General features: G+C 38.7%; 1 protein-coding gene across 6 annotated transcripts in view; it reads left to right on the top strand.

Moving 5' to 3' along the window:
• Positions 1-16,113, top strand: part of ELMO1 (engulfment and cell motility 1) — a 311,635-nt gene that overhangs the window by 130,046 nt on the left and 165,476 nt on the right. For all 6 annotated transcript variants that reach the window (XM_054193522.1, XM_054193524.1, XM_054193523.1 and 3 more), the window contains one exon: positions 15,166-15,270. In XM_054193522.1, coding sequence (XP_054049497.1) covers positions 15,166-15,270 — 105 coding nt within the window. The remainder of the gene's footprint in view (positions 1-15,165; positions 15,271-16,113) is intronic.

The raw sequence follows: 16,113 nt of genomic DNA, 5'->3' as shown, positions 1-16,113 counted from the left end.
TGTATTAAAAGAAAGTTCAGATTTCTGTTGATAGAAAGGCAGTAGATAATTACTTAGATTGCTGAGTGATAGTCATTCATCCTTTATTACTGACTCTGATAGAAAGAAGTAAGGGGTCAGAGTGGAATCACGCAATGAAAGGGCAGTGCACAATTCTAGGTAATTTGCATGGTGTGGATTAGTGGTAGTCAGTTAAGCAACGGATAGAGATGGGGTCTAAAAAAGGAAAAACTGAGCAAGACTGGAGTGGGGTTGGGATGCCATGCCCTGCAGGAGTATTAATAGTCATTAAATTCTCTGAAGTTACTAATGTTGGCTACATCTCTGAAACCCCTTTGTTCCAGCTGCTCATCTGGATTAATGGTGGCAATCTGCCTGGTTTGGGAAAGATAAAACTTTCCTAGGAGGGAGGGTGAGATGGAGATGGACAGAAGCAGACCCCATGTGATGCATTTACTTAGCTATTCGTGTTGAAGACCTGAGGATGGTCATCCTTTTTCTTCCTAAAAATGGAAAGCCTGAGTGTGTGAAGTCTTAAAATCTTATTATGACTTGCAGGAGTGGGAAACCCCAGAACAGGAAGCTGAAGTTTTGTGATTTGGAGACTAAAAATCTGGAACTGATGTAAAATGCTGAAGAACTCATCTAAAATGGTCATTTTTAGCTGTCCTCTCTCTGACTTTTCCTCCTGTTGGTGACATTCAGCAGTGATGGGAAGTGTTGCATTGTTTGTCCTTCGGGGGAGCTTTTCAACCATAATAAAAGTAATGCTTTCTTGCTGGCTTTGGCAGTGGCAGAAGAACGTTTTTAGAATGATACTGTCTGTATGCCAAACTAAATCTGATCCTTTTTTGAATTTTATATCTATAGGATTTAATCATTGGCTTCAATGATAGAACGGCATAAAAGACAGGTTTTCTGTACTACTGAAAATGATTTGTAGTTTTCCATCCTCCTCCACTCCCTCTACTCCCACAACCCTGTCTTTCCCTATCTACTGTTTCAAAACTTGTGAAATCACTTGTTGCTGGAAAAATAATCAGTTTGAGAAGATTTCCTTTTGCTCAGCTACTCAGATACACGGTGGCTGGGGCTGCTTTGCCTCAAGAAAGAAGTGTCTGACCCTCAATTTAGTGGATGTATTTCTATATGTAACAATGGCCCACGCTGAAATAAAATCCTTTGTCATTAATTAATGATAGCTAATAATTAAGCACCATGCAGCAGAGCAGAAACCATGTCTAATAGCACTCCACCATGAAGGAGATTCCTCTTCTCATCTTTCCTTGTAGTACATAGTTCATAGATTCGAGTGTCCTTTTATTTAACAGAATTAAATTCGCAAATTCTATGACCAGAAAAAAATGCATGGTCTGCCATTTGCCACCGAAATTCCCTTTAGTATTGAACCAACGGGGTAAGACAGGAATGTGTATAGCGTTTATTCTCTCACTTTTACCCTTACGACCACTAGAGGTTGCTCTTCTCCAGTGTTTGGAAGCCTCACTCTCCAGTCTGCCATTCCGTTTTGAAGCTGCATTTTAGAAATAAGCTATTGGTAATTTATTCCTCGGAGTAAGTTTTGGAAGGTGAAGGCTAATTATAAATATTTATTTCTAGGTGTTATGAGAGAGTTGCAGTTGTATAGTGGCTGTTACTTGCAGTATTTTATCACTTTTTAATTAAAAAGACATAGAGATTCCTATGACTGTATTTGCTTTCTTAAACACTTACTTGGAAGTACTTCAGACAAAACAGAATTTGAGGACTATTTCTGTCGTTCCTGTTTTCAGAGAGTAACATTTATCTGTACAATCCTATTGCTGTGTGTAGGAATATCACATGAACAAGATCTAGTAGCTGGGAATAACAGCCCCGGAGCTCATGTAACATTGATCTTAAACCAATGAAAACATCTAAACTGCTGTCAATGTTTGAAATGACTCTGTATTTCATTAATATTGTCTGCATCAGAAGTGCAGCACCACCTTGTACTAGAGGAGCAGCAAAGTTGAATGCTTTTAGGAAAAGGAAGTCATAGAATCATTTAGATTTGGAAGGGACCTTTAAGATCATCGAGTCCAACCATTAACCTAACTGTGCCAAAACCACCAAGTCTACCTGTCTTTTAAATACCTCCAGGGATTAAGTCTTTAAAGCCTTAATTCGTTCCCTTCTCTGTTGCATTTAATTACACGCACGTGCAATATTTCTTCTATCTGCCTCTGCTTTTTCCTTCTTTACACTTGGCTCTGCATTTCTGTCACGATCTCTCTCTCTTGTTCAGCCCCAGGATGATAATTATAGTCCTCCTTCCCATCTGTCTTGGTTTCTGCCCTACCACTCTGGACCTCCTTCTTCCTCTAAGCCTTCCCATGCCCAAACACCTGGCTCTGACCCTTTCTCACTGTTGCTGCGTGCCCTTCTACTTCTCATTCCACTCCACTCCCCTTTGCTTTTTCTCTAAGCCTTAAAGATGGGGCCGGGGAATGCTCAGGACAGGCAGCATCTTCAGAAGAAACCGCGCGTGCTCCAAAGAGACTTGTTAAATTCAATTCATCCTGAGTTTTTCTAACGTGGCCAAATGTAGCTTATGTCCCAGAGGAATTTCAAGACTGACACAAGAACAAGTCTTTTACTAAACTGGATGTTTTTCTTGGATAGCATGAGTGGGCTGGAGTTTCTTCACAAAACAGTTGTGTAAAAAAATGATTTAATAATAGCAATACAGTGCTAATGAAACATTCCTAAAAATGATCAAATAATTTGCTAAAACTTGCTAAGGCATTTGAACCTAAAGGAGATGCTAGGCATTCTGTCCTGACACTTAAAATAGTTGTAAAGTATCAGAAGCAAAAGAAAGTCTAAAAATGGAAAGTGTCAGACAACCTTGTACTGCAGGTGGCACAACCAGTTTTACTTGTAACTTAAACATCTTTCTCAAAGTTTCTATTTGCTGTTGACATCTTGCTTCCCTAAAGTTTCTGTGAACATTGCTACGTGATAGATCTCTGGCAGAGCGACCACAAGTACAGGTACTGAAACCTGTGTTAGAAAGGTGAACAAAATATGTGAAGTACAAGAAAAAAAAAACCAAACAGAATGGAAGAGGAAGGGAATATAAATGAACTGATTATGATACTAAAGATGTAACTAAAGGTTTTACTAGTCTATACAGGCATTTGGGAGGAGTCCAGTTGTTAATTTTACAGTTAAGTTTCCTGAATCTATGTGGAGGTAACTCAGTCTGAAAATGGTATTTTTCATTTTATTTCCTGTTTAAAAAAAAAAAAAAGTCTTCATTTCATGGGTTGCAAAACAAAGGAATGTTTTAATTTTATTAGCTTAATATTTTAGATTATTTTACAGGATGCAGCTCCACATTGTAGTCTCAGAATGTTTTCTAAGTGAATACTTAGATCTTCTTTTTACAGTAATACTGAATGTCTGTCAGGATTATTTTTCTTTAATATTCACCTGAAGATGGAAATTCTTGATTTACTGTATTTGTATGGTTCGATATTATTTAGAGTACAGATGAACCTCATTTTAAAAGATCCTAACTAATTTGTAATATTGCACAGCAGAGGGCGCTAGCATCATACCAGTTGTCGTTTATTCATAAATTTATTCAACAGCTCATTTCAGCCTTCGAAATAGTAGAAATAACTGTTCTGGGCTGTAAATTCCCATTTCTCAGCTGAAGGCCAGCAGATGTTTGATGTTTAGGCTAAATGATACCTGTGGGGGCAATAAAAAGTTACTTAATTTGGCTTTCATGTAATGGTTTGTTATATAGTACACTGTAAGTAGAGTTTCTTTTCTGTCTGGCACTTACTGGTGAGATATTTTTTCCCTCTGAAATAATAGTTTGTTCTTGTGTCTGACTGTTTTTCAGCCTTGTGTAGGCTCCGTGACAGGGACGCTTTCTTGCAATCTGGATTTTCTAGTGGTTTTTTTCTTTGTGTGTGTTGCTTTGTTTTTTGTTTTTTTTTTTTTTTAACAGTATCTGTAAAAGATGAGATTTCGTAAATGTAATTAAAGACCTAATCAGCAAAAAAACTTATGTTTGATTGCCAACTCAGGACGTGTTCTGCAAATGTGTGCAACGGCAGCAAAGCTGAGAGACAGAAATACAGAAATCATTGAGGTGCCACACAAGCGTAATCTCCTAGCCACGCTGTGCTTGGTGCTGTTAGGAGCCCATAGGTGTGTGACCTACTGCATTCTTTCCCATAAGCATAGTTTCATAGTCTTAAGCTACCGTTTGCTGTAAACAGAGCATTCCATGGTTTCATGTTGTGCTGTGTATTTGGTGCTAGGTTGTGGAAATACGGGACCGTGTTGGAAAAAGGATTGCTCCATGAAGAACGAAGCGCTGCACACTGGGGTTTGCAACTTAGCAGGATTCATGCTGAAACTCTACTCTCCACACTAACGTTTAGGTTTCCTGAGGCGTTCAAGTCAGCGTGTGGCTGTGGGAGGTGTCTCCTCTGGTATAACTTAAGGGAGGGTAGCCTGCAGCGTTAGTGTTTATTGTGCAGATCTCTTCTGTTGAGCCCCTGAACCACTTTCAGCAGTGCAAGGAAGCATGGGTAGATGTCTGCTGAGCACAAGCAGGGGAACAGCGTGGTTGCCCCTCTACGTGAGTGGGGCAGAGCTGATGAGGATGAGGACTCCATAGCTTCTCAGCCAAGTGTGATTGCAGTATGGAGCAAATACTGAAGAGTGACAAAAAAATGGAGATGGGTGATGAAAACCACGAGTTGATCACTAAACCCAAACAAAGATAATGTATTTTTTTCTTCATCATCAGACTTCTGTCTGCTGATCCTGAGTGCTAACAGAGGGATGCAAGAGAATTACTGCTGTTCGGAGGCATAAGGTTTTAAATGGCTGGGAGAAAAACCAAGAAACTTTATTTTATTAACAAAAATGTATCAGTTGTAACCAGGAAACCCTGACCTATGAGGTGCGCAATGTATTATATCTGTGTATTAGAGGAGATACTAAGTTTATATAAACTTGGTACTGTTGATCTGAGACAACAATTGCGCAGAAGGAGGTGCCTGGGACAGATCTGTTGTTATAGTGACCCACAACTGGGGCCAGAAAATCCGTATGTTAAAGCTGCTGTTCTTGTTTACCATGCAGCTGCATGCGATTTATCAGGATTGTTTGTCAGCAGCTATGGGCATCTAACAATTTGGACATTGTTAAAATGAATAAACCAGCCTTTTACCATATACTGCTGTACTCCTCTTAGCTTTAGTCCTTCCAGAGGAGAAGAGATTTAAAACACAGAAAAAAAAAAAAAAAAAAATCCTATTTTGGTGGGCTACCAACCTCCTTTGACCTTTCAGTATCACTTTAAGAATGAAGTTAAAACTAATCAGAGTGAAATATCTGTCTCTGTGTGAATGAACTGACTCTGTATAATCTCAATCCTTTTGTGTTTTGATTTTGTAATACTTTATTTGATCATTTTGTGGTTATTATAAATATTACTTGGAGGTATCATCCTTTAAATCAGTATCTTAATGACAGGATAAGTTAAGCTATTTTGTGGAGGGAAGGTAAAAGCGTTTTTATATTTGTATACCTTTCCAATATTTTTAATTGTGAAATAAAAATCTTAAACTCCTTATGTTTTGAATAAGTATGCCTCTTTTCAAGAAAATCCACTAATGAATGTAAATGTGCTAATTTAAAATTAGGGACAACGGACTATATATTTTTATATACTATGTATGATTTCACTGTGTTGTTTTCTTGTTTGCTGCTCATTTACTCTGTGCCTCCCAGTTATAAACTCGTGGGGGCAGGCAAGCGTCGTGGATTTCAAGATAGTAGGGCTGTGTATCGTAACAGAAGAGTTCTTTTACTGCTAATTGTTTTCTGACCCCTTCTCTTAAGGATGGATCTTGGACATCTTTGTCTGAATATTATGTACTGCACATGCCTCAGAATTTGCACACAAAAAAAAATAAGATGAAGAAACAGCCCCCCCCCCCCCCCCCCCACCCCGACTGGTCAGACATAATGACATCTCTTTTCTTTTGTAGTGTGGGCTTCATCTGTTTCACAAGGCTTGACTTGGGTAGCTGATTCCACACAAGCCCTTTGTTGAGATTGAAGTTAAGTGTTTTGTGAAACAGTGTAAATTCAATTTAATGTTAATTACTGCAAATTGGGGTTTATTTAAGCCTATGCAATTTTCCAGTGTATGCGTGCATGCAAACAGATCTATATGTTACTTAAATGTACATATCTGTTCCCCCTCCTCTCATTCCTCATATTTTATTCTTTTTGCCTGTCATAAGATTTAAAGGACAGTAAATAGCATAGCACACAAAGTATTTAGCTTTTCTTCAGTTACAAAGAATTACAGCCATTCTCTTTGAATATGAGATTTCATTAACTTAGGCCTATGAATGAACTAAAAGACAAGGGGAAGGAAAGTGACACATTGGTGAATAACTGAATTATTTCCCCAAATGAAAAACACCTTCATATCTGAATTCTGAATGTTTGATTGTTCGATTAGTCAGCTTATTACACAGCCCCTACATGAGTGGCAATGATATGTGTTCTTTTAAAAATTCCTTAATTTTCTTAAATCTTCCTGAATTTTGGTGCAGCTTGGTCCTCTTTTTGATGCCTGTCTGGAAGAAACCGGAGACAGTGCAGAACAGTGCCCAGGCATGCAAAACATAAAATCTGTGTTTTGCAGAGAGCAGCTCTAGTCACAAGAGCTTCACATTCCTGTAGAGGGAGGCAAAGAAAAATGGAAGTCAGGTGAACTGAAAATGCCTAATAAATGGATCCAGTGTTTTTTTCTCTTTTATTACATCGCTATTGAGGACAGATGAGGGTATGCTATAGGATGGACATAGATTATTGTCGACTTAAGACAGAAGTTCGGACTCAAAGGTTTTAGGAGGGATTCGTCATTTTTTTTCCAAACCTGTCTCTGACATCTGCAGAGCTGGGCTGTTTGTACTCTAGCAGGGGGAAGATGTGACCGTAGAGCGCATCGTTTTGTATGTGGGGACGTTTGTTCAAAGGTAGCTAAAATATCATAGATGTTGACAGTTCCTTTACTCTAGATTAGTTTTCAGCTTGTCCTCTGTGGTTACTGAAAGCTTGACCTGGTCACAGGTAATAAAAGAAGTGGCAGTGTGTGAACCACGGAGCTCCGTAGAGCTTTCTTTACCTAGGGCTGTGAGTCCATGTGCCTAGCCACAGATGACATTTCAGCTCAGTTCCCCGGTTTTAAACTTTGACAGCTGTTGTATCTGACTGCCAGGCAGCCAGTAGATTCACATGGCTGATTCATCTGGAAGTGGAGCTTTCTCAGGCACAGGGCTGACTTCTCCCTACTCTTTATTTGAACTAAACACAGCCTGGCCCCTTCCTTTTGTACATGACAGCCATTTTAGCTGGCTTCATTGAAAGAGAAAAATGTGAAACCTTTCTACAGAAATACAAAGAGTAAGATCTGTCACAACTTATTTTTGGTTATACGTGGCACTGGGTTTAGGTTCCTTGCAAAGCTCACCATTCTCAAAGCAACGCGGTTTGTAAGGATGCAGGGATGTCCCTGTCCGCCACAGTTGTCGTAATTAATGAAGTTCCCTTGGGAACTATAATTCACCGCACAAACGGAGTGCCAGTCGTCTTGTTCTGTGGTTGTGCTGTGCCTACCATAGTACATCAGCATCATATCCTTTATGGGAGCTGATAGTTGTTACAGCTGGGAGGATCCCATTCAGAGTTTCACTCAAGTCTGATGATGATGATGATGTATAGGAGAGGCAACTGCAGCAGTTAAGTGGGCTGCTTCGCGTGTGGGTTCCCTGTAGATACACATCCTTGGAAAAATTCTAATGATTATTTTTACTCTTGATTTTACTCCATTGCTTATAATTTAAGTCATTTTTCTTTACAAGAAACCACAATTTAAAGGTGTGTTTAATTAACACACCTTAATTACAGAGGCAAATTTTATGTCAAAAAGGTTAAGATTAGATAAAACTGCCTGAAGTGTAACTAAAACAATCAAAAAGATGCTCTCCTAGTAGTCTTATACTTAGAAGACTGTGATTCAAGCTGCCCAAGATTTGGTTGAACTTGGCTTTCAACCTTTCATTTTACTTAATAAAAAGGCCTAGAGATTGGGTTTTTTCCTTGTTGATAGGCTATGCAAGTCGTGTGCTTTGGCCATACGCTAAAATACACATTTATATACGCTTGTTAACTATTTTATATCACTTCCTTAACTTTTATCCAAAATGCCTGTTGAAGAGCTCTGAACTTCTCCTTAATGAGTAGTCTTTGAACCATCGGTCGGGACCATGAATGTTTGTACACCAATCTACCAACAGTGCCAGCCATTATGCTTAAATAATCAGTGGAAGTCACAGCGTACTTTACTCAACAGACATTAAGCTTACCTGAACTCCAAAAAGACTTCTCATGCCAAAATTAGACTTAGGAACACTAAGCGTAACTAATTTACATATCTGACAGGATTCACAGAGATGAAATTACTCAGGTAGATTTTGATTCCGCTGTGTCTGACTTCTAGTTGCAAACATTTAATCTGTGTTTGCTTACAATATTCAAGTTTAGATGGATTAATTTTTTTGGCTTGCTGTTCCTGCTAGCACTGTTCACACTGTTTTCTCACGCGACTGTCTTCTTGCTAGCTTGATAATTATCCTGCTGGGCAGGATGAGACTTTGTGCCTTAGATCCTTTCTACGTAGAAAAGGCAAACTCCTTTAATGACACTGGTAAAATTAAACCAGTCCATCTCCTCACAAGGTCCAAGCCATAAAAAGGCTTATATTGATGACACTATTTCTTTTTAGATTGGGGATACTCCGTGGCAGTTTATTGTGGTGTACTTCTTGACTGCTGTAATTCAAACAACATAAAAATTGCTTGCTGGCCAGGACATAGGTAATATACTTCCATCATGATTTTGGAAGAGCTGGAGCTATCTGAAAAGCTGTAGCTCTTGCTCTCCAGCTGCCCTGGCTGGAGAGATACCTCCCTCACACCCTTTCACTTGGGCCTCTAGAAAGTCTCCTGGGAATGGTCCCTAATTCCCTGCAGTGAAAGCCGTCTGGATTAGCTCATGCCTTGTCCAGCAGCGGTTTGATCTAAAGTGGACTGACTTGGCCCAAAAGTGTAACAGGAAATCTGTCTGTTAAATGAACTGATAATCTCAAGTGTGGAGTAGTAATAAGCTAGGATGGCTTTTAGTTTCTTGACCCAGTCTAGATAGATCTGTGAGTGGGTGTTATACTGCTTATTCAGTTATTCTGTAAACTAGCGGATACTAGGAGATATCTAGTAGTAACTTCCCACGCTGAAAAAAAGTGTAATCGAAATGACCATGTCACGTTGATTCATTTTAAATGTCCCTGAGAGAATACATGACCTGTTACTGCTTGATAGCTTCATTTGTCCAGAAAACATTACTTCAATAATGTCGTCAACGATCTGTGAAGTGCTAAACATGTATCCAACTTTAAAGTTTGTCCTTGTTGACTAAAATAAAACCTGAAAGGTGGTTCATAGCTGTTATGCATTCGACAAGATGTGATCACTCTAAGTTATAGCACTCACTTAGATTCTTTTAGGCTTTCAAGCTATTGACAGTCCATAGGACTTAAGATCGTGGAATCCAAAGCATTAGCTCCATAAGCTGTAATATAAGGGTGTATAAAATACAAAGAATTATGTAAGAGCTTTCTGTCTTGCTTTACAACATGTGATTTATTTATGGCTGAAAATATGCAGTGTTTGTCTTTTGACATGCCCTGTTATGTTTTATCTGATGATGTTAGCTGGTTTAGTTACACCACCATAACATTCAGTTTTTTGCAATTCTGACCAGCATAGCATCCATTTATGATTGGGACAGATTTCTAGTGGTGACTTATGTAGGGCTCTGTGGTGCTTTACATTAGATTACATGGTAGCTCAGTGAATTAAGGGAACATGGTAGTCAAATTGTCATTTTTTAAATCTCTTATAGGGCAAATTATGTGCAGGTTGTGCTTATGATTTCTTTGCTACTGAGGTGAGTTTTATATTGGTGAAGTCAAACTTGATCCAGAAAGGCTGTTGCTTGGATTCTGTGGATTGGAGTGAGCTTTATTATTGGAGGATAACATTTGCAGTCTACTAATATGTACTGCAAAGCTGTCATTAAAAAAAAAAAAAAAGTTAAACGGGTAGAAACGGCCAAATATTTGCTGAAACATAAAGCTGGGGAAAGATAGGGACACGTTAATTAAAGAAAAAACTACCATCATTGTATGCAAACATAGTTTGTAAGTCTTTATGAAAACTATATCCAGCAGAAATATACTGGAGTTCTTTATATGTGGTGGGGACGTGATTTAAATTACTTGCACTGAAAATATCTTAAAAAATTTTCTGCATATTCTTTCAAAGATACAACAGTTTCTGAGCTTCGGATACTTCTGACTTGAGGTAGACAGTGTTTTTATTATTTTTCCAAATCTAGGGATTTTCCAGATACGCTTTAATTTTACCATAGGGTTCTGTTGGAAAATGAAAAAAATTGGCTTTGGAAGAAAAAATATGCACGTTTGCCTATTTAAAGAGTTATCAAGAGAAAAACAAATCTGTTTGTTAGTTCTTGCTTTCATTGAATACATAGAGGTTGAAAATTCCCAAGGCACACTTATATCTCATTAAATTGGATGGTGGAAGTTGTGTGCATCATCTTGTCTTTGAATACAGTGCTGTTAAACAAAAAGACAAAATTATTTCCTCATTAAGAATTTTAGCTGACTACCCCTTCACAAATGTTGGGTTTTTTTTTAATGTAGCATTTTTTTCTTATTTGTAATTCTTGTATAAATGAACAGATGGGAACATTTTAGTTGTAAAACTTCAGGATTATTTAGGGAAGGGGTAAATGGTGAGGTTGCGTGCTCGTTGATACTTCCAACATAGGTTTATCAGTTCATAATTTGCTGTGAATATCACTTAAAAAGTTCCCACCCTCCTGGTCCTGAGTTCTTGTGAACATACATCCATGTACGTACAACTGTGATTTCCTCATTTGACCCAGGGAACGCTTTTGTGTAGGTGTTGTAGAACCAGGTGATTGCTTTCCTTCCTAGCCCACAGAACTGTGGTTTAGATTTAGAAGAAGGAAGATGAAGAATAAGTGCAAGTAATTGAAGATGGGAGAAAGTGATTACTGTCCTTGGCACTATCTTTGTAGACAGATTGTTCCTTTTTCTGTAGGAAAAAATGTGACCAGTTTTGAGAGGGTTCATTTTAGATTGACACCATTTAAATTGGACTCTTCAGTTCTGAAGTTCTTCGTCATCTGTTCTTTTACAGTCCTAATTCCTCCCTGAGAACTTCTGTAGTGTTTTTGTCATACAATACAGAACAGCATTTCACCTGAACCGCTTTGGGGTTGGGAAAACAGAAATTTGCTCTTCTGTGTAGAACAGCTATTACTGGGTCTAGCACCTACTGCAAGCAGCTTTCAGAACAAACTAGCATGACTTGGCAACTGATTTACATAGCTGCACATAGCACTGCTGCAAAGTCTGTGATAAGCTGTCAATATCTGTCAAGACAGAAATAAAAAGTTTGTACCTTAATATAGGCTAGGAATGCAGAGAAATTAATGGTTTCTGTGCTTCAGAATATTCATGTGGAAGATACTGTTGTTAAGAATAATGTAAGGAACAAGCAGTGCTTATTCCATTAGCAGGTATCTACAGACAGTACACCATTCCTGTGATTAGGTATCTCAGGGCGATGACACGTTCTTACGACTGAAATCTATACATCCCTCAGAGATTGCCTTGAAAGCCAAAAGTAAGACAGTGGAGCCATTCAGGACAGAAAAGAAAGCTTTATGCAGCTAGGACTGCATGAGAATGCTAGGCTGTCTGAATATAATTACTGCACTGGAATTTATCCAGAATAGCTCTAATTTTGTGAAACATGACAGGTGATTTTTATTTTTTTTTTTCTAATGGCATAAGCAGACGTGGTTTTGGGTTTACATCTTATCCAAAAGAATGAATTTTCGTTTCCACAGTACCCTACTAAGCTGGCTAACAAATTCTTGATGCTTTTGGTGTGTTAGCACGTACGGTGTAAGAGCATAAGCTATTAAATACCGCTCAGATGCTGAAGCTGAAAGATATGTAGGTAATACTCAATCTAGTGGAAAAAAAATCAAAAATCGTCTGAAAAATTGGAGGTAACAAATCTGTTCCATTTGTATTTCTTATTATTGGCTTTTTATAAAGAGAAAAATGTAATAGACTTTATACTAAACAGATGCAACTAATATGCCTGAAGCACTGTGTTCCATGTATTTAATAAATTATGTTGTAGGTGGGGGTGTTTGCATACTTCTGAATTATTCACTACAGCATTTTAGATAATTTATCTTTGTATCTTATTTCTAAACCCACTCTCAATAAGTTAATATTTCAACCGCAAACATTCACCATGTTAAGAAAAGGATGATTTTAGGGGGAGGGAGGGAGAAGGAAGGGAACAAAGCAGCTGGCATTCCTTTGGAATGTGAAGAATAATTGAAAAGATGTATTGCCTCATACATGCCAGAACCGTCTTGTGGATCCTTAGCTATTATCAGCTGGTATATCTCCAGTTATTGGACGTAACAGAACTGAGGATCAAGCCCTACATGTCTTGGGATCTAAAATGACAGAAACTTTTGAAACAAACAACTGAAAACAGCTGGGTTTATAGGCTTGACTTGGAGAAAAAATAGTAAGTGGTGGAGAGATGGCTTTCCTGATTGAACACTGAACTAGTAGTGATGGTAAGAGACAAAATGAGTCATCCTTACTGAATGTGGTGAGATTTCTGATGCTCTCTCTGATGTTTGTTGATGTTTCTCTGTAATATGAGATGTAGAATTGGTTGAAGGAAAGAACTATTCAAGTAACAGTAAGTCAGGCTTTTTATTCCAGTGTCCTGCTTTTTTTTTAACATTGTTTGTAAATACCAGTGAAATGACTGCTATTATTTTGATAGCTGGAGAAGGGTGGATGGGTCTTTGTCCTTTCTCTGCTTGCCAGGTATTCATCCAAGTATACTCTGCCTGTGCTATAGCACGGGGCTGCAGAGAGTATGTGCAGCCCTATGCTGAAGTTCTGCCTGCAAAAGGTGGTGTAAAACTGGTGCTGTATGGTTCCTTGTTGACAGCTTCCCAACAGCTTTCCCAAGGGAATGTGCCTTATGGCAGGGCTAAGTATCAAGTGGAGTTTCCCCAGGACTTGTACTTTACTCCCCAAATGAGGGTGGTTTCAAAGGTGTAGGTGGTCCTGCTGAGATATTTGTGCTGGGGTTGGGGGGGGGAGGGAGGGGGGGCATTTGTGTGTCTGCCAGACTCAGCCTCTCTTGAAATGCACTTTCTGGAATGCTTGAAAATTGTGGGAAGGGAAGTTTTCTCCTCCCAGAAGCTGAATTCTCTTGGGCTTGTGATGTGTGTATCACATGTGGAAGATGGAAGGTTGAGTTGGGGAAATAGTCGCGAAGGGCTTTTGTTTGTCATTCAGATGAACAGATGAAAGTTTAAAAAAGATGAGTTTTTGGAGAACATAACTCAGCCTTTGTTTTCCTGCCCTAGACTACTACCCTTCTGAAATATATACTGCATAGATATTTCCATATAAAGTCTAGGATTCCAGACATCTCTTGATTCCCTATTGCAAAATTATGAGCCTATGATAGTTTTGCTTGTATACCAGTTCTCCTAAGCTGGAGATGTAAAATGAACAGGTTGTGCATGCCATCTTCAGCCCAAAATCTTTGTCTACTTTTAAAGTTGCAGCAGCCATCTTAATGTGTAATTTTTGCTTTCTAAGACTTGTAATCTTTCATGTGACTATGAATTATTGCCTGGCTAAAATCAACCTATCTAAAGATAAGATGGGCAAGAGAGTGGAATCTCACATTCTTACAACTTTATGGCCTGACACACTCAACAGGAGGAAAAGTAGTAAAACCCATTCTTTTGTCAGTGAGGTGGGTGGATCAGACCCTGAGCACACAGCAGAAACAGACTGATGGAAGAAGAAATCTGTGCTGATCTTTGCCAGTTAGTTTTCTGCTAGTAAATGCACTTTTAAAGTCTCTGTCAGCTGGGTCTTGCAGAATAGAAATGCCATCGCAAAGCAACTAGGGAAATCTTTCAGTGTCAGAATGATGAGTGGAGCTGGAGATATTACAGAGGTGATACTGATAAAAGAGCATAGCAGACAACAGGCATTTTTTGATGGAAATGTACTCTTGGGTCTTTGTTTTTCTGAGCAGCTTCTGTGGTGTTTTAAAGCCTGTCTGTAGGCAGGCAAATGTTCATATTTAAACCATGAACTGCATGAAACTTATTCAAATGTATATTTAATTCCATCCAATCAAAAGATGGACTGGGTTAATGAATATTTTGAGCAAATGTAGTTTTTCATGTAGTGTGTAAAACTGAACATTTGAAATTTGTAGGTGCGTGTGGAAGCTAACTGGTTTTGGTTATATTTGGTATAGTCATTCATTAATTCCATAGTTGAAATTCATAGATTCAGAATGTAACAAAAAATTTTACCCAAATTCCACAAGGTGAATTTGTTTAATTTCATACACTTTTGTCTGAAGCCCTTTGTGTTCAGAAGACCACAAGATCCAATGGACTTAACATAGCTTTTGAATCTAGTAGTTTTTTTCTCCTTTTTGTGGTTTATTTGAAATTGTTCCTTAGCTGTTGTATAAAAAGGTGTTTTGGTGGCTGTTTGCATATATATCTGCATTTTCATGTAAATAGTACTTTTAGTACCACCAAGGAGCCTATCTGCCATGAAATGCTTATAGATCCGTGCTTCTAAAGCATTCAGCCTTTGGGAAACTCCATTCTGAAGTGACTGACTGACACGCCAACCTCATAGTGTTTGCATTTGGCTTCAAAGTTCTTTGAGACTTGAACCATTTCCTTGTTAAGAGTTTTCTGCTCAGCAAAAAGAGCTCTGTTGCTGGACTTTTTGGCACAGCAACACGGTGCACATCACTGGGGAGCTGACAGCTTTTGTAAAGACACTAATTGAGTGATCTTGTTATCTTCTTACAGAATCACGTAAACCCAGCAATGGATTTTACGCAGACTCCTCCAGGAATGCTAGCCCTCGACAACATGCTGTACTTTGCTAAACATCACCAGGATGCTTATATAAGGGTAAGACTTCTTCTTGTCTTTGAGATCTGTGTGGTGGCCTGTTCACAGTGATTATGTCCTGTCTACAGTTGACTCTGAAGAGGAGGTTCAGAATCCTGATAACAACACACTCTAGGAAGGCAAAGCACATAACGCTAAAACATGACATAAGTCTGTTAAAGCTTTGTGAGAAAGCTGTATAGCTGTCAACTCTGTCATTGCCGAGTCAAATATTATAGGTATTACTTTTTGCAAGTATTACTTTTTGCTTAGGCCTGCGAAGAGACTGGAGATGAGCTTGTGCCTTTTTGAGATGCCAGGTGGATGTCCATAAGCTCAGAAATGAGTAATTGTGTAGAATTCTCTGCCCTGCTCTAAGTCTACCAAAAACTGTCAGAGAAGGAAGCGTTGATGGGCAAATGCATTGATAAGTGACTGAGCTGTCAGTGTCCTGAGAGTTAAGATGCTCCCGCCAAAGCTACTGCTATAGGTGAAATAATGCTTGAAGAAAAACAGGTAAAAAGCATCATGATTCACTTGCACAACCTGTTCTTGCCCCCTGCCCACGCCACTTCCTACATTTGTTATTTCAAGGGTAGTTAAAGCAAGTTATGTGTTGCGTACTTACAAGAAGAGACACACAGCTGAATAATACTTGCCTCTGAATAGAACAACTTTTCCTGACCTTTATTGAAATCCAATACTTGCCAAGCATAAACCTAGCGAGCACAGATGGGAGTAGAACATAGTCCAGAAAGTCAGCGTCTTGAAATAGTAGAGATGGCTTAACTCCCCATGAAAAACCACACATGCAGACCTGCTTAGAGAAGGTTGTGTATAGCAAGGCTGTGTAGACGCACCAAT

The sequence above is a fragment of the Rissa tridactyla genome, chromosome 2, assembly GCF_028500815.1.
Source record: "Rissa tridactyla isolate bRisTri1 chromosome 2, bRisTri1.patW.cur.20221130, whole genome shotgun sequence".
In the NCBI taxonomy this organism is placed as follows: Eukaryota; Metazoa; Chordata; class Aves; order Charadriiformes; family Laridae; genus Rissa; species Rissa tridactyla.
The sequence above is the reverse complement of the archived record's forward strand: the minus strand, read 5'-3'. Positions and strand labels throughout refer to the sequence as shown.